Source organism: Dendropsophus ebraccatus, chromosome 5, assembly GCF_027789765.1.
Source record: "Dendropsophus ebraccatus isolate aDenEbr1 chromosome 5, aDenEbr1.pat, whole genome shotgun sequence".
NCBI classification, from domain to species: Eukaryota; Metazoa; Chordata; class Amphibia; order Anura; family Hylidae; genus Dendropsophus; species Dendropsophus ebraccatus.
This window is the reverse complement of record NC_091458.1, coordinates 135,555,438-135,580,070: the sequence shown is the minus strand read 5'-3', so window position 1 is coordinate 135,580,070 and position 24,633 is coordinate 135,555,438. Positions and strand designations below refer to the sequence as shown.

At 43.6% G+C, this 24,633-nt stretch overlaps 3 protein-coding genes across 6 annotated transcripts in view; 2 read left to right on the top strand and 1 right to left on the bottom strand.

Annotated features, from left to right (window-relative positions):
* The window catches only part of LOC138793061 (myotubularin-related protein 9-like), a 44,146-nt gene extending 41,205 nt beyond the window's left edge, over positions 1-2,941 (top strand). For all 4 annotated transcript variants that reach the window (XM_069971342.1, XM_069971340.1, XM_069971341.1 and 1 more), the window contains one exon: positions 85-2,941. In XM_069971342.1, coding sequence (XP_069827443.1) covers positions 85-173 — 89 coding nt within the window. In that variant the 3' untranslated portion in view covers positions 174-2,941. The remainder of the gene's footprint in view (positions 1-84) is intronic.
* Positions 817-14,757, bottom strand: EIF3I (eukaryotic translation initiation factor 3 subunit I). The gene is made up of 11 exons (XM_069971345.1): positions 14,659-14,757; positions 10,134-10,226; positions 9,935-10,022; positions 8,208-8,273; positions 7,491-7,640; positions 4,829-4,956; positions 3,518-3,628; positions 2,642-2,731; positions 1,907-1,980; positions 1,735-1,827; positions 817-1,549 (listed from the first exon to the last, which is right to left on the bottom strand). Exons 1-11 carry the CDS (start codon positions 14,659-14,661, stop codon positions 1,468-1,470), a joined length of 978 nt encoding a protein of 325 aa, XP_069827446.1. The 5' UTR covers positions 14,662-14,757; the 3' UTR covers positions 817-1,467.
* Positions 14,737-24,633, top strand: TMEM234 (transmembrane protein 234). Its single transcript, XM_069971348.1, has 4 exons — positions 14,737-14,982; positions 18,549-18,615; positions 18,696-18,788; positions 23,189-24,633. The coding sequence occupies exons 1-4, from the start codon at positions 14,815-14,817 to the stop codon at positions 23,257-23,259; spliced, it is 399 nt and encodes a 132-aa protein (XP_069827449.1). The 5' UTR covers positions 14,737-14,814; the 3' UTR covers positions 23,260-24,633.

Below are 24,633 nucleotides of genomic sequence, written 5' to 3'. Positions count from 1 at the left end.
CACAAACACAATGTAGTATATACGTGTGGGCATACCAGTGTGCCAAAAAATATATCTTTGTTCACATTCTGCTTGATTTGACAGGTTATTTTCTCAGATATTTACTACCCGCAGAACATAAAGAGATGTCATGGCAGCGAACATGGGAACTTTCAGGTGACGATCCCTACTAAACTGCTTTGTTGGTCCCATCCAAAACCTGGAAGCAAATGGCAGCTGTTCCTACATTGAAAATTAACCTGAACATGTCTGAATGTCGGGCATCATTGGCATAAAAGTTCCATTCTATATACATTTACGAACATTCCTACGGACAAAACACACACTTTATATTCTACTTTTATTTTCCATTTCAAAAGCATTCTTACCCTGACAGACACCTCAGATACTGCGAATAAGTATCTAGGTTTTTTCATAAGCAAAGTTAGACAAATTCCTAATGTGCACTAGTTATGGAAAATACATATATAGTGCTATTTCCCTCAATTCAGTAGATCAGGCAGGTAATAATTACTCTAAACTTAAAAAAAAACGTGATGTCAACACCTGGGTCTATATACCTTAAGTGTCCAGCAGGGGGCGCAGTATATGTAGACAATACATGGTAAAAATAACCGGGCCCTTTCTGTGCTGTAGACACAAAATTCAGCTACCCCACCCCAAGTCAGGACCAAAGGATACGATCAGCCGTTGTCTTCATTCGGCAGATTATCACTCTGTGGAATAGGGCCCTTAGCGTTAGCAGTTAAATAGGAATCTTTTAAAGCATCCCCATCATAAACTAAAAATAAACTTTTGACAACATGTCACACAGACTATACAGCAGTTGATTTTTTTTTATTTTTATTACGACTTTGTAGAAACAATGGCTACTGTTTAAGGTCACCGGGCAAATATATTTTATTAATTTTCTACACAATTCAACATTAATGTAAATATGGGTTACACATAAAATGCTCCTAAAAAGCCATTCTCTGTAGGTGGTCTCATTCAGGCCATTGCCAGCAACACAACTGCATGGGAGTTTGAAAGTCATTTCAGTCCATCTTATAACTAGGGAATAGGAATGAGCTGGTAAATTTCAATAATTTTTTTTTTTTTTACTGTATAGGAAAGCACAGATTTGTGTTTTCCTATACAGGTGACCACTGCAAAAAAAAAAAAAAAATACACCACATGGTATACTCTTTTTTTTTTCAATGACAAATATCAGGGTTATATGTTGGATGTATACCACCAACTAATAGATAAAAGGCAGTATGCACATTGCTTAAGTTTGCTTTCACTCTCCAGGGTGGAAATGATGTTACATAGTGTGACCAATGAATGTCCTGACACTACGTAACCCCATTTTACAGAAGTGTAAAGCCCATTTATACATTCAAATTGAAAGAATGTACTGTCTTTAAATGACATTTTGTTGTAATAGGATTCTTAGCGCATTCTGGTCAACAAGGAGTCATAAGCTCAAGATTCAAATTCAAAGTCAAAATATTGCTGGTCAAAGTAATGTATTCTGACGTATCCGTCTTCTCCGCCACTGCTGTAACTGTAGAGAGATGGAAGAGTACCTGTCATTATCATGTACAAATGGATTTACAGGCAAAAAGACAAATTTGGTCATAAAACATCATTCACACTAGGCAGGAGCGCGTTGCTATGGCTGAAATTGCAAACACACAAAAGATTGATACAAATTGATTTACTGGAAGATTTGATGGAGACTGCACTTACCTTTTGCCATCTGGGTGGAAAGCTAAACTGTTGATGGGTCCAAAATGGCCCTTCACTCTGCCAAATTCCTCCTCAACAGCAACATGGAAAAATCTGGAAGTAACAGAGTTATTACCGGACGGCTCCATGAAATAACTATTTTCTGAGTGACACTGTTAACTTTGTTGCTTACCTTGCCTCAAATTTACCAATCCTAGTGGAGGTGGTTGTTACATCCATGGCTTCCTGTCCTCCTCCCAAAACAACCTGCACAACAGTCAATGTAAAAAGACCAACTTAGTTTTTTTTGCAGCAAATCACATATAGCAATTATTCTCTTGCTCCAGTCATGGGGCAGGAAACCGCACAGGAAAAACGCACAATATATACCATAAATTACAGGACAGGTGAAGCTCCTTAAAGGGGTTCTCTAAAATTAGAAAAAACACAACTACTTGCTTGCAAAAACAGCGCCACACCTGTCCCCAGGTTGTGTGTGGTATTACAATCCAGCTCTAATTACTTCAATGCAAAACATATACCCAAACTGAGGAGAGGAGAGGTGCTGTTTCTGGAAGAAAGTGGCCATGTTTTTGACTATCGAGGAATGATGGGGATTGTTTCGCAACAGCTAGACACCTGTGAACTAGGTTTTATTGTTCAATCAAAACTGCCAAGAGACTAAATGTGCCAAGTGAGAAAAATATATGTGTCATTTGCCAACGTATTTCCTTTCTTGTGCCCAATTCTAATTTGTCATTTCAGAGTCCCAATAATTAAAAGGGGTTATCTAACCATAACTATTTTTTTATTTTTTATTTAAAGCCCCTGTTCGTGGTCCTGTCGGGGTTTTCTTTAGAAAATACATTAATTCCCCCATAGTTTAATTCTGTTTTATCTTTTCCTCACTTTTTTTTTTTTTACTCACATGATCATAGATTGGAGACAGCGCTGCAGAGTTTACTGGTCTCTCGGTACGGAAGGATTTTTGATGTTCTAGCGTTGTGGTGTCAAACAGCTGCAGAGAAAACACTGATTATATTATATACACTAAATAATTCCACACCTAGACATGTGTATCAAGGAGAAACAAAATCTCTAAAACCCTTTTCAAATATACGCTCTATTGTAGGTATTATGCAGCCACACACCACAAAGAAAAAAAAAACATAAGTTTAATGCTCTATTGTACTATTCTTCTGACTGCACAAATATCTGTGAATGTGCTGGGGGAAAAAAAAAAATATATATATATATATATATATATTAATAATAATAATAATACTGTTCTAGGGAAATTTACAATGGAATCTTTTGATCACTCAGGCATCAGGTATACAGTGTATACCAAAGCATTACATATTAAGCATATACCGGTAGATGCCATGTTCTCTATTAAAGGTGCCATCTAAATCAGGGATGGGGAACCTTCAGCCCTCCAGCTGTTGCAAAACTACAATTCCCATCATGGCTGGACAGCTGAAGGTTCCCCATCCCTGACCTAGATGGTGTTGTAGGAGGCTCTTGGAACTGGTTTCCACACAATCACTGTGCCACTTTGCCTGAAGTAAAGGAATTTTACAATGTACATGTATGTCACTTAGTGGGCAAGGACTAAAAACTACAGCTGATTCAGTAACTGTTTTTTGTTTGCTACAGTCGCAGCAATACACACAGGCACAGATTTATGTTGGTTAAGGAGGTTTCCATCAGTTAAGAAAAGCAACAAGTACACTGTGTGTGACCGCAGCTTTACCTATACATTCCTTATATACTGTTTAATAAAAGACTTGGAACCTGGTACCTTGGCGCTGCAGTCTTTGGAGGCTGTGATAAACATAGACATATCTCTGGAGGTCTGAATATCATTGATCTGCTTGGTATGCTCCTTGATATTGTTGACAACTTCTCCAGACTATATAAAAAAATAAAAATAAAATATTATTAGTACAGTAAGAATAAAAAAGCTTACCAAGAATCCTCATCTGACAAAGTTTTCTTTTATATTATTAAATGAATGCTAAATCTCACAAAACATAACACATATATAAAAATAACCAATTCAGACAAACTGGTACTAGGAGGGTGTACCTGCATGACATCACTGGCAGAGGTTGCTATCCAGCATGTCCAGACTGTAAAAATCCAGATTTGCCTAGTTGTGTAGTAATATGCCCCCTTATGTTATAGCCAGACCACACAATATAATGGAAAAATACACAATCGTCCAGATTTACTAAAACAGACTAAAAATCTTCATGCACCTTCAATAACTGCATGGCCGAGCACTCCTGTGTTCTCTATGGGGAGGGGTAAGTCGCAGTGAGAGCGCTCTCGCTGTGGCTTACTCTTTCCGAACAAAGGGGTCGGCCATGATTTTTTACCATGGTAGACCCTTATCACCACCAACATCATCTGTTGGTGGTTCAGGGTGGCCCTAAGCACACTAGACTGACTGCCGAATCTGCTGCGAGCATCGGGTTCGGACGACAATCGTCTTAAGTGTATAGGGAACCTAATTATTTTTTTTTTAAGTGCAAACCTAAACAGACAGCCTTTAAATGCCTCCGATTTATCATAGTGGTAGACTGATTAATACATCAGGCGTATCTGTACAATGTCTAGTCAAAAAATTTTAAAAGTGTGCACGCTCTTAGGCAGAACAACAAAAAGATAAAAGTTTAAAGGGGTTGTCCAGCGAAAATATTTTTCTTTCAGATAAACTCATACTTTTATAAAAAAAAATCTAGTCTTCCCTTACTTATTAGCTGCTGTATGTTCTGCAGGAAATGTTTTATTTTCAGTCTGACACAGTGTTCTATACTGACATCTCTGGACGAGTCTCAGTTTTATATGAATCCCCATAGAAAACCTCCCCTGCTCTGCACAGTTCCTGTCTCGACCAGAGATGTCAGCAGAGAGCACTGTGTCAGACTGAAAATAAAACATTTCCTGCAGGACATACAGCAGCTAATAAGTATGGGAAGACTTGAGATTTTTTAATAGAAGTAAATTACAAATCTATATAACTTTCTTACACCAGCTGATTTTAAAGAAAATTTTTTTTGCTGGAGTACCTCTTTAAGTTATCTAGTGACAATGACCAGTCACTCACCTTGGCACTATATTGGTTCAGCTCTCCATTTTCATGTCCAGCAATGATATTCTCTCCTAGAGGTCCCCAAACAGCACTGGTTATCTTTGACTCGCTGCAGTTAATCTTCATGTAAGGTTCGTTGTCCTCTAAAATTTTTTTACAGAAAATAATTTACTTAGTGAGAATTAAACGTTCATATATCATATAATAAGTTAGGTGTATGAATATTTAACACCTGTACTCAGGTACTCATCTGTACATCTGGTTGTGTTGTGATATAACTTGGCTCCATGCCCTTCTTTCTAATCCTGAATAATCCCTTTAACTCCTTTGGTGACATCTCCCATAAATGTATTGCAGGTGTGCACACAGAGAGTATGAAGCGTGCTCAGGAGCCAAGACCACTCAATACATGGCAGGTGCCAGTTGCCATTTACAGCCGATTCCCACCATCAGTGACCAGCATCAATGATCATTCTGTTGCTGGTCATTTAACCCCTAGATACCGTGTTTAGTAGCAGCCACAGCGTCTAGGCAGCTATTTGACAGAGATAGAAACTACTGGAATAACTAAGTTATGGTAAGGAAGAAAAACAAAACTGTTTTTAAGAGGTTACCCTTTCACATCGCTGCATAGTCTTTTAGGCTGGGTTCACACTACGTATATTTCAGTCAGTATTGTGGTCCTCATAGCAACCAAAACCAGGAGTGGATTAAAAACACAGAAAGGCTCTGTTCACACAATGTTGAAATTGAGTGGATGGCCGCCATATGACAGTAAATAACGGCCATTATTTTAATATAACAGCCGTTGTTGTAAAATACCAGCAAATATTTGCCATTAAATGGCGGCCATCCACTCAATTTGAACATTGTGTGAACAGATCCTTTCTGTGTTTTTAATCCACTTCTGGTTTTGGTTGCAATATGAGGACCACAATACTGACTGAAATATACGTAGTGTGAACCCAGCCTTAAAGTGATATTGTAACCCCCTTTCCACATAAGGAGTTCTTAGCACCATTCTTAAGCTTATCTGAAGCTTAACAGCTATAGTGGCCTATACCTCTGCCCACATCGGCGCCGCAGGCCCCGCCACCTCTGTGCCGTAATTTCAGTCAATGCCCCGCTCCCTCCACACCATCATCAGAGTAGGCCAATCTAGAGGCATAGGCCCACTCTGTGACAGCCGGATAAAAGGGGGCAGACCCTAGGTCTCTAGGTCAGCCCATTCCAATGGCTGTGGAGGGGCAGGGCCTAGATGGGGATGATGTCACGGAGGGGAGGGGCCTATAGCGCAGATATGGGTGGCTATATGGGGCACTACAGCTGTTCATCCCTGCCGACTCCCGCTGCTAATGACCAACACAAGCGATCACAGCGATGTATGTCTCATAACTATTATATGATGGTATAGGAGTTGGATCGGCTCCCCACGATGAGATCTTTCTGAAAACCTCTGTGGCTTCTATGCTAGATCGGCTTCTACAGTCTGTCATAGGCAGAACACATATCAAATCAATGCACTAAAATAGCAACACACTGTATTTGAATAAGTAGTCGAATGCTTGCTTATAATAGTCTCCTGAGGGAATTAAAAATTGCTTATATAAATATAAAGCCATATAAATTGGATATTGTTGTAATTGTTCTGACCCACAGAGTAAAGATAATGTCACCTTAAGGGTAGCTTCATATGTACCGTATCGCAGTGGGTTTTAGCTAAATGACTTAAAGGGGTTGTCCGGCGCTAAAAAATTATTCACAGAATAACACACATTACAAAGTTATACAACTTTGTAATGTATGTTATGTCTGTGAATGGCCCCCTTCCCCGTGTCCCACCACCCCCACCCGTGTACCCGGAAGTGTGGTGCGCTATACATACCTGTCACGTGCCGACCACGGTCTCCGATCATCAGCAGTGACGTCTTCTTCGGGAGGCCGGCGGATCTTCCCGAGTGCCGGCCGCCCTCTGCAGCGTCATCCGAAGCTCAGCCGCGATTGGCTGAGCATAACTGTGCTCAGCCAATCGCGGCTGATGACGCGGCCTGGTCATCAGCTGCGATTGGCTGAGCACAGTTATGCTCAGCCAATCGCGGCTGAGCTTCGGATGACGCTGCAGAAGGCGGCCGGCACTCGGGAAGATCCGCCGGCCGCCCGAAGAAGACGTCACTGCTGATGATCGGAGACCGTGGTCGGCACGTGACAGGTGAGTATAGCGCACCACACTTAAGGGTACACGGGTGGGGGTGGTGGGACACGGGGAAGGGGGCCATTCACAGACATAACATACATTACAAAGTTGTATAACTTTGTAATGTGTGTTATTCTGTGAATAATTTTTTAGCGCCGGACAACCCCTTTAACACAGCATCAGATCTGCTGTGGATACTGTACATGTGAATGCTCCCTTAATGTAATTGCATGGTGTAAACCCCCCGCCACAAAAAAAAAAAAAAAAAAAAATACTTTTTTTCCCTCAATTTTACCCCACAAATATTCCCCCCCCCCCATTCATTTTATGGTAAAATGTAAATTGACAAAATAAAGTACTATTGGTCCTTCAAAAAACAAGCCCTCATATGGCCCTGTATCTGGAAAATAATAGCATTATTGCCTTTATAAGATGAGGAGGAAAAAATGAAACTGCAAAAATATAAAAAATTTTTATACTCACCAATCTGAGATGGGTCTCTTAGGTCAAAGAAGTTGACAAAGCACTGGTAACCCATCTGCTTGTCTGTTGAAAACATGATGATATTTCCCCCAAAGTCAAACCCGCAGGTTCTGACAGCTGAGTTTGTCTCCAGCAGAGCTAGCTGTTTTCCTACAGATCATAAAAGAAAACAAATAGATGGTAAGGGTATGTTCACACTACGGAATAGGCGAGGAACTTCAAGTGGAATCCCCGCCATGATGTGATTTCCTATGGACGTCAGACTTTTCTCATTTACATATTGAGCGTGTAGACCATCGGGACCGGCTTGGAGAGCAGGATCGGCAGGGGTGGGTAAGTATCGGGGGCTTTACCCCAGGTCCTGGGGTGACAGGTCCCCTTTAAGAATTCTGACTAAAAACTAAAGCCTGTAATAGACTCAACTTAAAGGAATCTGTAACATATACCCAAATGTGTATTTTTGTGATAGTCAATGTTATTTGCCTCAAAATGTACAATAGGAACTTTCATAGACCAACAGAAATGTCCCACAGCGTTGGTATCTTGGCTCCTAATATTTGATCACCCTTGATACAATGCTAACAGTGAGGAGGGCAAAACACGGGCCGCTGGTTCATTTAGTCTTTGCACTAGTGTCAGGGAACTCAACTAGAAACCAGTTTCATATGATTGTAAATGATTCAGAAAAAAAAATAAAAAATCAGAAGATGGAATTACCTGTTTCACAGTCCCATAACCTGCAGGAGTTATCTGCGGATCCAGAAAGCACATGACGCGTGTCCCCTTCACACTTGTGTTAAGGATGTTCTCTTTCAAAGATGCTTAACTGCTACTAATGCAAAACCCTAAAAAGCGGACCTGTCTTTTCAAGTGACTTTTTAGGATACACCATCCTGTGTGTGTACATGAGGAGTATTACCATATCTGGCCATTATTAATCTTGTATATGGCATTTTTCAGCAGATTTCTGCTCTGTAAATTGTCGTTAATCTGTCTGCAATGTGTGTGTTCTCAGGCTTTCCCTCCCCCATACATAGACTTGTAATATGATCCCTGAGCTAGCTACAAGACTTCACCAGTAAGTCGTTGCCAAGCTTGAAGTGGCTGACAGTTTAGCAGGAAGGGGAGCGAAGGAAGCATTTTTGTTTGATAAGATATAGTACAATATTTATTTATTTTGCTCAGACTACTGATCTATGCAAAGTTTTAAGACAACAGTGCCTATTTAACTAGTCAAACCACCTCACAGTCATACTGGCAGACAGAGCAGCTCCTTTCAGACAATCGAATTGGGGCTTTTGTTCCACACAGAACAGCAGCATAAATCGCAGGCTATGCAGTTTACTCCCACTGAAGTTAATGAGACTAATGTAAATTGTGTAAGCTGCCAGAACTAAATCTAAAGCTAGGTGCGGGTCCCAGAGATGGGACCCACATAGAGGCAACATTTTTGGCAAATTTTGAAGATATACCATAAAGGGACCCAGATGGGTACACCCATGTAGATTTATTAGGAGGGAGACCATCTTACCTAAGCTACTTTCAACAGCACGTCTGATGGACATAGATGATAGCCTGTGCCAGACCCTATTAATTATATGGGAGAGGTTTCTAGGCATGCTCTGTGACAAGTACTGAGGACATTCTACAGGGAGCGGGGTGGATGAGTTGTGAGTGTCAGCCATTGTATGGACCTCTGTTGACTATACACTGCTGTCACCACTCCTATCTGTGATAAGGACGACATTGCTGGTAAGTGTTTTCTACAGAACAGGAAGCCTCCACTTAGTTTTAGGTTAAATGGTGAGAATGAAAACTACAAGATTTCAGGATAATTGTAAAATGTAACAATTTGGGGAGGGGGGGGACAATCAAAAATTCTTTAAAAATAAGTTTAAAGTGTAACTGCCATGCACTTAATCCTCCATCATCATACTGCGCTCATTCGGCAGATAAAACCGTGATAAGTGAGGTTTTACCAGCTGAAACATGAAGGTCCAAGTCACACAGTAAAAGACATTCAAAAATCAAAACTAGAATCTTTCATTAAAGGGGTTATCCATTGCTACAAAAACATGACCACTTTTCCTCCTCTCTTGTCTCCAGATTGGGTGGGGTTTCAAACTCAGTTCCATTGAAGTAAATAGAGCTTAATTGCAAACCACACCTGAACTGGAGACAAGAGAGGGGGAAAAGTGGCCATGTTTTTGTAGTGCTGGATAACCCCTTTAAGGGGGAACTATCAGCAGGTTAGACGGATCTAATATGTCCCTATTGTGCAGGAGGTATGTCTCTTACCTTTCTCCTCAGCGCTGTTGCGGTGCAGTTAGTTGCGTGCTCCAGAGTCCAGTGAGACCGTTAGGAGCACTGCCCAGCCCCCATAGCCCCTTTAACCATTAGATATTTAACCTGCAAATCCCTGAACGTTGTAATGGAAAGGATACAGTCCACGTCCACACACCACACTGCTCCTGTGTGACCATTGTAGGTTCCCAGGCGTTCTCCATTCACAGAGTACCAAACGTTAACCACCTAGGAGCAAAGGCACATGGAAGATTACTTTTTTTAGGAAGATTAAAGTATACCATGAATATTTAACTTATCCAACAGAATAGGACTTTTAGTGAAGGGAAATTGACTTACTGGATCTTTAGCCACTGTGAATAGCAGGTCCCCATCTCTGTTGTACTTGATCTGGGTAATGGACCGCTCATGGCCCTGGAGCAGGATAGGTCTCTGCAAACAGAAATCACAGTTTTATTTTATTAGTTTAGAGACAAGCTTCATTTACAGCAAAGAGGAGATAACAAACACCAGCTTCCCGGTCAGGACGCCTCTATTATCTGTATGCAGTAGTCAGCTCTATAGCACAGGGGCAGCTCTCCTCAGATTACTGTTGCTGGGGTCCGTCAGAACCTGAGCTTGTGGCACATGATGACTGGCTGAAAGTTTGATGCAGCCCTAAGACTACATAAAAAACATAGGTAAAGCCATAGGCTATAAGCAATGTATCCATGTTTCCCAGGACTCCCTAGTGCTGCATCCAGCTTCCGTAGCCACCGGTTATCAGATGCCGAGTGGTCAGGTTCAGATAATGTTGCCGAACCTGAACATTTTGACAAATCCTTTTAGCACTCGCCTTTATGAGAAAGCCATCATACCTACAATGTTATAACTACACTGAGGCCCTATTCATATATCACTTTACCTCTCCATCCATACTACAGACAATATTGCAGACGTGTACGGTAACCGCCCGCATTTGCACTGACCCATTAAAATGGGTAGATCCGTGCTGCAAACATGTCCCTCAAATCAAGGTATGTTTACAGATCCACATTAAAGAGGACCTGTCACCCCCCGTGTCGGGTTGACAGGCTCCCGACCCCCCTATACTCACCTGATCCCGCCGGGTCACGGACATATGAGCCCCAGAAGCCCGGCACACGCGCTCACAGGAGAGTCCGATGCCCATAGAGAATGACGGAGCATCGGACTCCCCATTCATTCTCTATGAGCGTCGGACTCTCCTGTGAGCGCGCGCGCCGGGCTTCGGGAGCTCATATCTCTGTGACCCGACCGGATCAGGAAGCGGGACCCGGCGGGATCAGGTGAGTATAGGGGGCTGTAACGGGGGTTCGGGAGCCTGTCACCCCGGCACGGGGGGTGACAGGTCTCCTTTAAACTGATGTGTGGTAGGACCCTATTACACGGGACGATTATCAGGCGGAAAATTGTTATATCGTTTGAATCTAAACGATAATCATTCTGTGTAATTGAAAGCGACCATCGAAAAATCGTTTGTGTGCCGTTTATTGTTGATTTAGATCTGACCCTAAAATCATTACTAATCGTTCGCTGCAATTCCGAATTGGTTCACTAATCATTCAGTGTAATGGTGCGTTTACACGAAACGATTATCGTACAAATTTGCGCGATAACGATCGAATTCGAACGATAATCGTACGTGTAAAGGCAGCGAACGATCATACGACGAACGATACATCGCGCATTTTGATCTTTCAACATGTTATCAAATCGTCGTTCGCAAGAAATTCGCAAATCGTTCCCTGTGAACAGTCGTTCGCCGATTTAACCAATGTGTGAGATAGGCTTAAGCGTTGGCAAAACGATCGCACAATGAATTTTCCGTACGATATATCATACCGTCTAAACGCTGCTCGTTATGAAAAAAAACGTTACTCCGACATCGTTAATCGTACGATCGGGCCAATTATCGCTACGTGTAAACGCAGCATAATTCCAAATCGTTCCTTTTATTGGGATCAGATGGAGTAACTGATCGTAAAAATGATTGTTGTAGCAATGATAACTAACAACTATCTTTCTGTGTTATACAGTGAACAATTTCAGGCTAACGATAAACAATATAGTTTGCGATTGTTTATCGTTAATAATTAGAGGGAACCATTCACCCCGTGGCCCCCGTTATAAACAGACAAACAGTCACATAAAGGTCAATATACTTACCATATCGCTCCCGGTCCCGTCCCGGATCTCGTTGTTGACACGGAGAAATCGCCGAATCTTCTTCTCGCGCCCATTATGGTAATGAGCGCCGCCGGCCCGAAGTCCAGCCTTCTCCCCGCCTCCGACACTTGATTGACGCCGGGTCTTCTTCGTCTTCGTCTTCTCTCTTCTCGCCGGATCCCGCGCAGGCGCCGTGACGGTCGTTTTCGGCGCATGCGCAGTTCACAATTGAAGCCGCTCCACAGCTTCAATGTTTACTGCGCGTGCGCCGATTGTCAGAGCTGGTGACGTGTTGGACTTCGCGCATGCGCGGTACACAGGAACGTCAAGAGCACGTATCCTGTTTACCGCGCAGGCGCAGAAGAGATGACGAGACCTTCGCAACGGCGCCTGCGCGGGAATTCGTGAGGAAACTGAAGACTGAAGACGTCAATCAAGTTCCAGGAGGCGTGGATGGGCGGCGACGAGAAGAGGACCTCATGAATAAGTTGGACTCGTCCGTCGTTTCCTATGGACGTTGGACTCATCTCAGCTCATTACCATAATGGGCGGGAGAAGAAGATTCGGCGATTTCTCCGTGTCAACAACGAGATCCGGGACGGGACCGGGAGCGATATGGTAAGTATATTGACCTTTATGTGACTGTTTGTCTGTTTATAACGGGGGCCACGGGGTGAATGGTTCCCTTTAGAGATGAGCGAACCTGGAGCATGCTCGAGTCCATACGAACCCGAACTTTCGGCATTCGATTAGCGGTGGCTGCTGAACTTGGATAAAGCCCTAAGGCTATGTGGAAAACATGGATATAGTCATTGGCTGTATCCATGTTTTCCAGACAACCTTAGAGCTTTATCCAAGTTCAGCAGCCCCAGCTAATCAAATACCGAACGTTCGGGTTCGGATCGACTCGAACCCGGTTCGCTCATCCACGGCCCGATGATCGTTGAGCGAGGGCTGCAAGGACATCATTACCGATGTCCTTGCAGCATCATACATTACCTGTCAGGTCTTCTCGGCGCTGTCTTCCTCCCCGGGTCTCGCGTGCTTTATCTTCAGAATGGCCGGTCAGCTGACCGGCCAAACTCAGCCAATCACAGGCCGCGGTGGTCCCGGCCTGTGATTGGCTGAGCGCTCTGTCAGCTGACCGGCCATTCTGAAGATAGAGCGCGCGAGACTCGGGGAGGAAGACAGCGCCGAGAAGACCTGACAGGTAATGTATGATGCTACAGCCTGTCAAATTGTTGGTCGCCCGCCGCACACCGCTATTCAACCGTAGCGATGCGTGGTGGGGGAACGATGATTTTAGGTCTGGCCCTAAATGAACGATCAGCTGATGACACGATCGTCGGCTGATCATTCTCTCTATTTCACCAAACGATAATCGGCCGAATCGGGCCAAATGGGGCCGATCCGGACGATTATCGTTACTGTGGAAAAGGGCCCTAAAACCTGGACCTATTTTTATCGTTGCTCGTTCACAAAACGTTCGCATTGAATAAGACATCGTTCGGTCGTTCGCAATAGATACAAACGCAATAGCGAATAAATAGAAAAGAAAAACGATCGCAATTACGATCATAAGTAACGATTATCGTTCCATGGAAATGAGTGAACTTTTTCAGGTCTTTCGCAATAGCGGTCGTTTGAGATCGTTAATCGTTAATGATTATGCAAACGATAATCGTCCGGTGGAATAGGGCCCTAAGTCTAATAGGACCCATAGGCTGCATTTAACATGGACATAGAATGCCTGTGACAGACTCCCCCCTCTCCGGGCAGCATCTGTGATAAGATACTGGGAGCAGAGGAACCGTATGCATATGCGCCGCACGGCTGCTTCATTAGTATGGCGCATATGCATACAATTCCCCCGCTCCCAGCAGCTTATCACAGATGATGGCGGGGGATGGGCGTGAGTCCGTTACATGCATTCCACGTCCGTGCGGATCACAGAACGTGTGAATGCAACCTAAATCACGTTATGCCCAACTACTGCAGAAGTATTATAAGGGTATGTCCACTACAGAATCCCTGCAGATCATCCAGCGCGTATCTCCGCTGGTCCCATAGGTTTCATTCTACGGTTTGCCAGATTCCGCTGTCCGCTCGAAGAATGAACCTGCTCATTCTTCAGACGGGAAGCGCAATCTGGCAAGCCATACAATGAAGCCTATGGGTCCGCAAGCAGGGGGGAGGTGAGGACATACCCTCAGAGCATTCATACCTCCTGTGTGCTATAGAGCGGGCTCATGGACCTCTTGGCTTTATGTATCATTAGGAGATGGGGAGCTCCAAAACTGTACAGAACTGGTTTATGCGCAGATACATGGAGCCAGCACAGGGGCCCACACTACACAGGGGCCCAGAGGCCTGTGCGCTGCCCTTTATCTACAGCAGGGATGGGGAACCTTCAGCCCTCCAGCTGTTGCAAAACTACAATTCCCATCATGCCTGGACAGCCGAAGCTAAAGCTTCGGCTGTCCAGGCATGATGGGAATTGTAGTTTTGCAACAGCTGGAGGGCCGAAGCTTCCCCATCCCTGATCTACACGAAGCGTCAGCGGGATAAGAAATGTAGCGGATTATTATACCGCTCCCTCCATCCCGAGTATACGGGATACATGAGGGAACAATCTCCAGCCGTCTATAAGGCGAATATATAGGTCCCGCTCACTCACCATTCTGGATGCGGCTGCCGGCTGCCCTGATGCGCGTGTAGAAAGGACCCGGAAGTGGGAACGATAGAGAATCTACTTCCGGCTCTCTATGGTACTTGCGCCGGAAGTGCTGTCTCCGAAATATGAATAGAGACTGCCCGCCTTGCCTAGGCCCCAATGTCAGTGTGTGCAGGCGACGTGCTGTCCCTCCTGCTGGTGGCCATACTCTGGGGAGTCACTAACCCCTTCCTGAGAAGAGGAGCAGAGGGGGTAGAACGTGTGAGAGTGGAAGGGAGAGTACGGAGGCTGCTGTGTGAGGCCAAATTCCTCATCTCTAACTACAGGGTGAGACACTGGGGCTGCTGGAAGAGTCCTTATAGCCGGGAGGAAGGATCAGGCGTCTCCAGGGACTGACCACAGAAGCGAGACCACTTAAAGGGTTTATTCAGCCAAAATATTTTTCTTTGAAATCAACTGGTTTCAGAAAGTGATATAGATTTGTAATTTGCTTCTATTTAAAAATCTCAAGTCTTCCCATACTTATCAGCTGCTGTATGTCCTGCAGGAAGTGGAGTTTTATTTCCAGTTTGACACATTGCTCTCTGCTGCCACCACTGTCCCAGACAGGAACTGTCCAAAGCAAGTGGGGATTTGCCACTGCTCTGGTCAGTTCCTGACATGGACGGAGGTGGCAGCAGAGATCACTGTGTCAGACTGGGAAGAAAACTACATTTCCTGCAGGACATACAGCAGCTGATAAGTATGGGAAGACTTTTTAAATAGAAATGAATTACAAATCTATATAACTTCCTGAAACCAGTTGGTTTGAAAGAAAAAGATTTTTTGCTGGAAAACCCCTTTAAGTGGTCTTGTAACCAGTCACCTTTATTAAAGGGGTACTCCACCGAAAGTTCCCCCACCCCCCCAGAATCAACTGATGTCAGAATGTGGCAGAGATTTGTAATTTCTATTAAAAAATCTCCAGTCTTTTTCTGCCCGGGGCAGTTCTGACATGGACAGAGGAGGCAGCAGAGAGACTTTTTAAGGGAAGTAAATTACAAATCTCTGGAAAGTTGATTGGAAAGATTTTTGTTGTTGTTGCTGGAGTACCCCATTAAAAGGAACCAGACGCCACTATTAACACTTTCAGTGAATAAGGGTGGCTTTTTTTGTGGCCTTAAAAAAAAAATGCCTGAAAAAATTCCCAAAGATGCATTTTTTTTTTTTGCCGTTTTTGACTTTAGGTGTAATTGTCTTTTTTTTTTTCTTTTTTTTTTTTTTGTGGCAGAAGGAATTCCATAGAACCCTATGGGAGAGTAACGCTACACCCTCAGCTTGCTGCATTTTAGAAACGGAGACCAAAAAAACACCAGAAAGGAGAGTAAAATGCCCCCAAAAAAGCTGAGTAAATATGGCGTGTCATAAAATGCCATTTACTTCCAGCTAACATCTGGCCGTTGGAGTTTTTGCACAAATAAACATGGAGGGAGATTTAGCAAACATGGTGTAAAGTGAAACTGGCTCAGTTGCCCCTAGCAACCAATCAGATTCCACTTTTCATTCCTCACAGACTCTTTGGAAAATGAAAGGTGGAATCTGATTGGTTGCTAGGGGCAACTGAGCCAGTTTCACTTTACACCATGTCTGATAAATTTCCCCCATGGTGTTTTGTTTTTGGCATTTGTCTAAAATTTAAGCCAAGGCCTCCTACCCTTGAAACTATAAAATGCTCAAAAATAAAGGTTTAAAACTAGAGATGAGCGAACCTCCAGCATGCTCGAGTCGATCCGAACCCGAACTTTCAGCATTGGATTAGTGGTGGCTGCTGAAGTTGGATAAAGCCCTAAGGCTATGTGGAAATCATGGATATAGTCATTGGCTATATCCATGTTTTCCAGACAACCTTAGAGCTTTATCCAAGTTCAGCAGCCACCGCTAATCAAATGCCGAACGTTCGGGTTCGGATGGACTCGAACCCGAACCTGGTTCGCTCATCTGTATTTAAAACTAAGACTTGGCTCACATCTGCCTTTGCCTCTCTGTGTCTATTATGACATCTTCATTGACTTCAGTGGGGAAAAAAACAGATGTGTACTCTCCATTTGTGGTTTGTGAGTTTGAACGGACTGAAAGTGTTTTTGTCCATTCAAAATGACACTGTAAATGGACTGGGCACAACTGATCTGAATAAAAAACCCATTGAAGTAAATAGGGACTGATCAGTTTATTTTATTTTTTGTCTGTTACCCAAATGGAGTTGAGGAGAAGAGTCAAACGCAAATGTGAACCCAGACTAATGGTGCGTTTACACAGACAGATTTAGCTGGCAGATTTTGGAAGCCAAAGCCAGGAATGGATTTGAAAAAAAGGAAAAATCTCAGGTCTTTCTTTATATGTTCCCTGTTTATAGTCTGTTCCTGGCTTTGGCTTCCAAAATCTGTCCGATAAATCTGTCTGTGTAAACACACCATAAGTAAGTATCAATCACATCTTCCTAGTTGTGATTGACAGTCAAAGAGCTCCTGTGTATCTATGAGTGCGCAGAGAAGAGACGACAATATAATGCACATGTGTGGGCCGGGGTGAGCTACGGCTATGGATTGTGACTAGTGTTGGGCAAACTTCAGAAACGTGTCAGCCATAGACTGTATCCATCTTCAAGTGGCAGCCATAGGGTGGCATGTAATTTCTCCAGATGCTGGGAGCTGAAAGCCGAGTGTTTGGGTTTGACCACTTGGCCCAACCTGAAATTCGCTCAAAACTAATAGTGACATTGCAGACACTATGGCTGCCAGTTACACCGTGACAGGTGTGATTAGTACCAAAGGGCCATTAGTAGTTTACACAGAGTCTCTGCTCTCATGTCTAGATCATTTTCATGCAGAACGTGTAGCTGAGCAAACATCCAGCACACTCGGGCTTGTCTGAACCAGCATTTGCGGCATTTGATAAGCGGTGGCTGCTGAAGCTGAAAGTAGAACTAGGGAGTCCTGGAAAACATGGTTAAAGACTATGGCTATGGCATAATTATTAGCTGCTGTATGTCCTGCAGGAAGTGGTGATTTATTTTCACTCTGACACACTGCTCTCTGCTGACATCTCTGGCCGAGACAGGAACTCTGTCTCCATTTTCTATGATCCCCATAGACCACCTCTATTGTTCTGGACAGTTCCTGTCTCGGCCAAAGATGTCAGCAGAGATCACTGTGTCAGACTGAAAAAAAAATAACACTTCCTGCAGGACTTACAGCAGCTTATAAGTATGGGAAGACTTGAGATTTTTAAATAGAAGTAAATTACAAATCTATATAACTTTCTGACACCTGTTGATATGAAAAAAAAGAAAAAAAAAAAAAGATTTTCGCTGGATAACCCCTTTAATCATTTCAACTACCGCTACAGAGACACAGTAGGAAACCTTCTCTGCACACTTGTTATGCTGGCCTTCCCCCAGTGGGAGGAAACCCCTGCCCCTCTATGACGTGGCTCCATTACAATCAATGGAGCAACATTATAGAGGGGCGGGGTTTTTCTCCCACTGGGGGTGGGCCGGCCCGCCTCCAGTGCTTCACCCCCGGCTGGTGCCCGGGAATCTAACGGTAAACTGGAACTGGGCTGCGGTTCCAAAAAAGGGCAGTCCCTGCTGGATTCACTGTCCTGCCGGGTGTGCTTGATAGACCTCTCCCTATATCCAAACAGGCTGGTGAGATGGGAAGAAGCTGCCCGGGACTTCAGGCAGCATTAGGACTCCTTCACATGACTGAATTGTGGTTGCAATCGCAAAACCAGGCATCTGTTTTCAACAACAACAAAAAAACCTATGCAGTGTGTTAATTTGACATCCATATATATGGAAATGGTAGCAGTTGACCTATTAGATAGTTATGTAAGCATGTTTTCTTTTATTTTAGTATGTGGTTCCATTTTTGCTGAACCAGAGTGGGTCTGTGGTTTTCTACCTTACATTGGCTTCAACAGGTAGGTTATAGAACATGTTCTGCACCATGGTCAGCACTGTATTACCACAGGCTTACTCCTATCTGCTTTCTGCTTTGTAGATTTGTCTCTGGCTGTACCTGTCTGTAATTCTCTTGCACTGGTTTTTACAATGGGAACTGGAAAAATGCTTGGGGAGGACATAGGAGGAAAAGGTAAGTAACTGGAGTCCTCTCTGTTGCAGGCCTGGCTTGTTCACCTTTTCAGAAAGGCAAAGCCATTCCATCACACCCTTATGTCCTATTTATTTTTTTGCATTTATGTTATATATAAAAGAAACATAGATTTTTGAGTGCATACAAACCTAAACAGTAGTCTTCTTGGCCCAACTAATCCACCTTTCCCCTCACTTTGCCTCTGCCTCTCCCCTCTGCAAATCCCTTCACTGGCTCCCCATTGCCCAACGTAGTCACTTTAAACTGTTGAGCATGAAGCATAAGGCCATCCACAACCTGTCCCCTCCGTACATCTGTGACCTGATATCCCGCTACCGTCCCTCACGCAACCTTCGATCCTCCAGTGACCTCCGTCTGCACTCCCCCCTTGTTCGTAACTCGCACCTCGCACAACCGCCTCCAAGACTTTGCCCGAGCCTCCCCCATATTCAGGAACTTGCTATACCGACACATCCGGCTTTCATCCACCATCAAGACCTTCAAAAGTAACCTGAAAACTCATCTCTTCAAACTAGGCTACAACCTATAATTCTGCATCTCACTTGACTGGCTGCACTTTACCCCCTGTTTCTCTCCCCTTACCTTATAGATTGTAAAACCTCGCGGGCAGGGTCCTCTTCCCTCATGTACCAGTCTGCCATTTGCCTTAACCCCTTAACGACCGCAGGCGTATATTTACGCCCTGCGCCCGCCTCGGGGGGTTCAGAGCGGGTCCGCACGGCGACCTTGCTCTGAACCGTCGCGGTCCCGGGTGCGGCATGTAGTTAGTGACCGCGGCAATTAGCGAGCACGGTCCGATCGCCATGCCCGCTAATTAACGATTCAGTTGACAGCTGCATCTGAATCCTTTATGCAGCCGATTCCCTGGTGTCTTGTGGGGTGGATGGCCCCCCAGCCCCACCCCCCCGGGACGTTGTCCCGGAGGAGCGATCCACACATGCTTTACCGGCCGGGTTCAGCGCCGTAATAGCGTTGATCCAGGCTTGGCCCTCGATTGCTTCCGGCTGCAGCAGATTTCATTGATCTACGCTGTATAACTATATAGCATAGATCTCAATGAGAGATCAGTGTACTTATGCTAGAAGTCCCCCAGGGGGTCTTCTAGTATAAGTGTAAAAGAAGAAAAAAAGTGTTATTGTTAATAAAAAGCCCCCTCCCCTAATAAAAGTTTGAATCACCCCCCTTTTCCCATGTTATAAATAAATAAAAATAAATAAATAAACATGTTTGCTATCGCCGCGTGCGTAATCGCTCGAACAATTAATTTATCACATTCCTGATTTCGCACGGTAAACGGCGCAAGCACAAAAAAATACCAAAGTGGAAAATTGCGCATTTTTGGTCGCATCAAATCCCCAAAAATTGTAATAAAAATCGATCAAAAAGGAACATATATTATGTTTAACCCCTTGCCTCCGCAGCCTGTTTTGGCCTTAATGCCCAGGGCCTATTTTGCAAATCTGACCTGTCTCTCTTTATGTAGTAATAACTCTGCGATGCTTTTAACTATCGTGGTTATTCTGAGATTGTTTTTTCGTGACATATTCCTCTTTGTTAGTGGTATACTTTGGTTGATACACTCAATGGTTTTTTGTAAAAAACACAACATTTGCGCAAAAATTAGAAAAATTTACAATCCTTTATATTCAAAATTCTCATTTACTGAGAAAAATAGTCATGCCACATGAACTAATCATTAATGCAACATCTACAACATGTCTACTTTATGGTGACGTCATTTGGTGAACGTCCTTTTACTTGTTAGGATGTTAGAGGGCTTCAAAATTTTGCAGCGATTTTTAAAATTTTCTGGAAAATTTCAAATTCAGATTTATTTAGGGACCAGTTCAGTTCTGAAGTGGATTTGTGGGGCCTGTATGTTAGTTACCCCCATAAATCTCTCTATTGTAAAAACTGAACCCCTCAAAGTATTCAAAGTAACATTTCATAAGTGTATTAACCCTTTAGGTGTTTTGCAGAAATGTAAGCAAGTTGGAGGGGAAATTTTAAATTTACATTTTTTTGGCAGATATTCCATTTTAATCCATTTTTTTCCTCTAACACAGCAAATACTAACTGAGAAATGGAACTCACTATTTATTCCCCATGTTTCAATGTTTCTAGAAATCCCCCATATGTGGCCGCAGTGCGTCACCTGACTCAACCACAGGCCGCAGACATGACAGAGACCTGAGAAATTTTGGGGTCTTTTTTTATTTCAGCTTTTTTATAGCCATAATACCATGTCACAGAGGCCTTGTGGTGCCAAAATATTTGTGTAAGACAAGTTGACGTTTCCATCGGTACCATTCTGAGGGACATGTGACACCCTGATCAATATTTATTTAATTTTTTATGAGGTGGTACGAATAAAAAACACAATTTAGCAGCTGTTTTTCACCATTTTATTGTACACCGTTTACCATACATTATGTATGACATGTTATCGTTATCCGTCAGGTCGGTACGATTACAGTGGTATCCATTTTATATAACTTTTGTTATAGTTTATGGCGTTTATACTATAAACACTGTGTCTTGCAAATTGTAACAGCTGTAATATTTTAATTTTTTCGCCAATGGAGTTATGTGAGGGCTTTTTTTTTTGCGGCATTAGCTGACGTTTTTAGTGGTACACCTTTTGGGTACATGTGTTGTATTGATAGCTTTTTTCTATATTTTTTAGGGGACGGGATTAAAAAAAATTCTCATTTTGTTTTTTTATTTATTTTTTTAATGGCGTTAATCGGGCGGTATAATTAATGTAACGGATTAATAGACGGGGTCATTACGGACGTGGCGATACCAAATATGTGCATCTTATTTCTAAGGGATCATTTATAAAGGGGGATGGGGAATGTGTATATTTATTTTAATTTATTTATTTATTGATTGATTGAATGATTCAATTTATTTGTTATTCCTTCTTATTGTTATTATTGTTATTATTATTTATTTATTTGTGTGTGTGTGTGTGTTGTTTTTTTTTTTACTTGTGCAGGTACATCTATAATGCATTACAGCACATAATCAGTGCTGTAATGCATTATAGAGTGAATGAGTGTCAGTGTCACACACTGACTCATTCAAACGATCAGGTCCCTGCAGCTGATTCAAACGATCAGTGCAGGGACCTGATCGATCAGCAGCACAGGATGAGTGTGCTGAATCCGGGGGGGGGGGGGGGAACGGATCGGAGGACGGGGGACAAGGGGAGGGAGAGCACAGATCGGGGGACAAAGGGGAGTGAGAGCACAAATCGGGGGACAAGGGGAGTGAGAGCACAGATCGGGGGACAAGGGGAGTGAGAGCACAGATCGGGGGACAAAGAAGTGAGAGCACAGATCGGAGGACGGGGGGAAGCTGGATCGGAGTGGGGAGAGCATGGAAGGGACTGAATCTGGGCGGGGGGAGCACGGCCGGACACAGGGAGAAGGAAGGGGGTGCCTGGGGGAGCATTACAGCGGTGATAGCGGGAGGAGGCAACATGCTGCAGCCTCCTCCCGCCACCTGATCCCTGCTGCACAGAATCTCCCCATAGACGCTGCGGTCGCAATGACCGCAGCGTTTATGAGGTTAACTGTCCAGGGGGGAGCACGGCTCCCCTCCGGGCAGTGGCAGCAGGGGGAGGCTGTGTGACACAGCCTCCTCCTGCTTCCCGATCTCGGATAGGGACAGTGAAGGGAGGCAGGGAAAGGATGACGTCCAGGGACGTCATGATGCGTTCTGGCACTGCTTTTCATGACGTCCCTGGACGTTATATTGGGGGAAGGGGTTAAGGAACATATATTTGTTAACAATGGTTTGAATTATTTACAGGTCATCAGATAAAAGAAAAGTTCTACATGTTACATATCGTTGTAATCGTAACAACTTGATATATAACATATATAACAAGACAGTTTTACCCCAGGGCGAATGGCGTAAAAACAAATACCCCCCAAATGCGTTTTTTTTTTTTTTTTTTCAATTTCACCACACATTTATTTTCTTGTTATGCGTTGTACTTTATGAAAAAAATCAGCCTGTCATTGCAAAGTACAATTAGTGGCGCAAAAAATAAGGGCTCATGTGGGTTTCTAGTTTAAAAAGTGCAAGTGCTATGGCCTTTTAAGCACAAGGAGGAAAAAAACGGAAGAGCGAAAATCAAAATTGTCCCGGTCCTTAAGGGGTTAATGTAATGTGTTCTGATCTTGTATTGTTCCTGCTTGTTACCCCTATCGCTTGTATAGCGCTGTGTAATTAAAGGCGCTTTATAAATAAATAACTAATAATAAACTCCAAAAGTATGAAATGTATATATTTATTTAGATTCTTGATGTGTTCATTATACTGTCTACATTCTCTACTTTTCCTGTCCCTTTTGTTATGATCTATAGGAGCGGTTGCTGGGTTGCTTCTTACAATATTGGGCATTTCAATCTGTGTGGGAAGTTCTGTCAGTGACTAAGGCAAATTACCTACTGAAGGTATTGAGAGGAAATGAGAACATTGGATCGATGCCTGGATGGAAAGCACATCAAGAAGTCATCAATTTTATAGCTATTGTATGTGAAGAAGATAGGGCTACAATAATAACCAAGGAAAACAAAGAAATATGTTTAAAACAAGATTGGTCAAGGTCTGGGCATTCAGAGCCCCACCGATTGTTAGAGCTGAGAGAGGCATGCGGCTGTGCCCATCACGTCCCGTATTACTGGAGAGAGACTCTATAAACGTAATGCACTTCACCGGGCTGTAGCAATAGGTGGGGACGTTTTATATATCGTTGAGATACATCAGATGCCTCCCTTTCAGATAAACCTCTCTCATTGGCCAAGGTCTTAATGGCTAAAAGATGGTTTAGGGTGAAATATCCCTCTCTTGAAGACTGGAAATACTTTGTTGAGAAGAAATCTAGACATACCAAGATTTGGTCTAAGCGGCCTATTTCACGGGAGCGATAATCGGCCAAATTGGCCCCATTCGGCTGATTATCGCTTGGTGGAATAGAGAAAACGATCAGCTGTTGATCGTGTCATCGGCTGATCGTTTATTAAGGGCCAGACTTAAAATCATTAGTCCCCCACCGTGCATCGCTACGGTGGAATAGCGGTGCACGGCGGGCGACCTACGATTTGAGAAGCAGCGCAATACATTACCTGGCAGGACTTCTCCTCCGCTCCGTCTTCCTCCCCGGGTCCCGCGGCTCATTACCAGCAGCTCCGGAGTGGCCTGACTGAGCAGTCAGACCGCTCAGCCAATCACAGGCCAGGACCGCTGCAGCCAGTGATTGGCTGAGCTGTCTGACCGCTCAGTCAGGCGGCTGCGGAGCTGTTGATGCTGTGCTGCGAGAGCCGGGGAGGAAGACGGAGCGGAGGAGAAGTCCTACCAGGTAATTTATGGTACAAGGGCTGCAAGGACATCGGTAACGATGTCCCTGCAGCCCTCGCTCAACGATCATCGGACCGTGGAATAGGCCCAGTAAATGAGCGCCGATCTGGCAGATCACCGCTCGTTTACATCGTTGATTGGGCCCCCATCGGCCCGTGAAATAGGATCCTAAGTAGAAGCAAGTAGAGGCCATAAGTCAGGCTCTATAATGCATCTCTATGAGAGCACTCTCATAGAGATGCATTGGAGCCCCTGACATCTTTATTCTCTGGGTCATTATAAATATAGTGATACCAAATAAGTACAGTAAAACATGTTTTATGAAAGTAATTTTTGTCTTGATCCATTCCAAAAACTTTATTTTCTATTGATGAAGCTGTTTGTGGGATGGGTTGTCTATATTGGTTTTGTGTTCTGATACATAAATTAAAATAAAATAAAATAAAAAGAT

Excerpts from the sequence above, each read along its gene's own strand:
- EIF3I (XM_069971345.1), bottom strand. Across the intron at positions 4,957-7,490 it reads AAGAGACCCATCTCAGATTG|AGGACAACGAACCTTACATG; the intron begins GTGAGTATAAAA and ends AAAAAATTTTAG. Across the intron at positions 1,828-1,906 it reads ATTGGTAAATTTGAGGCAAG|ATTTTTCCATGTTGCTGTTG; the intron begins GTAAGCAACAAA and ends TGTTACTTCCAG.
- TMEM234 (XM_069971348.1), top strand. The coding sequence starts at position 14,815 with ATGTCAGTGTGTGCAGGCGACGTGCTGTCCCTCCTGCTGGTGGCCATA. Across the intron at positions 18,616-18,695 it reads CCTTACATTGGCTTCAACAG|ATTTGTCTCTGGCTGTACCT; the intron begins GTAGGTTATAGA and ends TCTGCTTTGTAG. Across the intron at positions 18,789-23,188 it reads GGAGGACATAGGAGGAAAAG|GAGCGGTTGCTGGGTTGCTT; the intron begins GTAAGTAACTGG and ends TATGATCTATAG.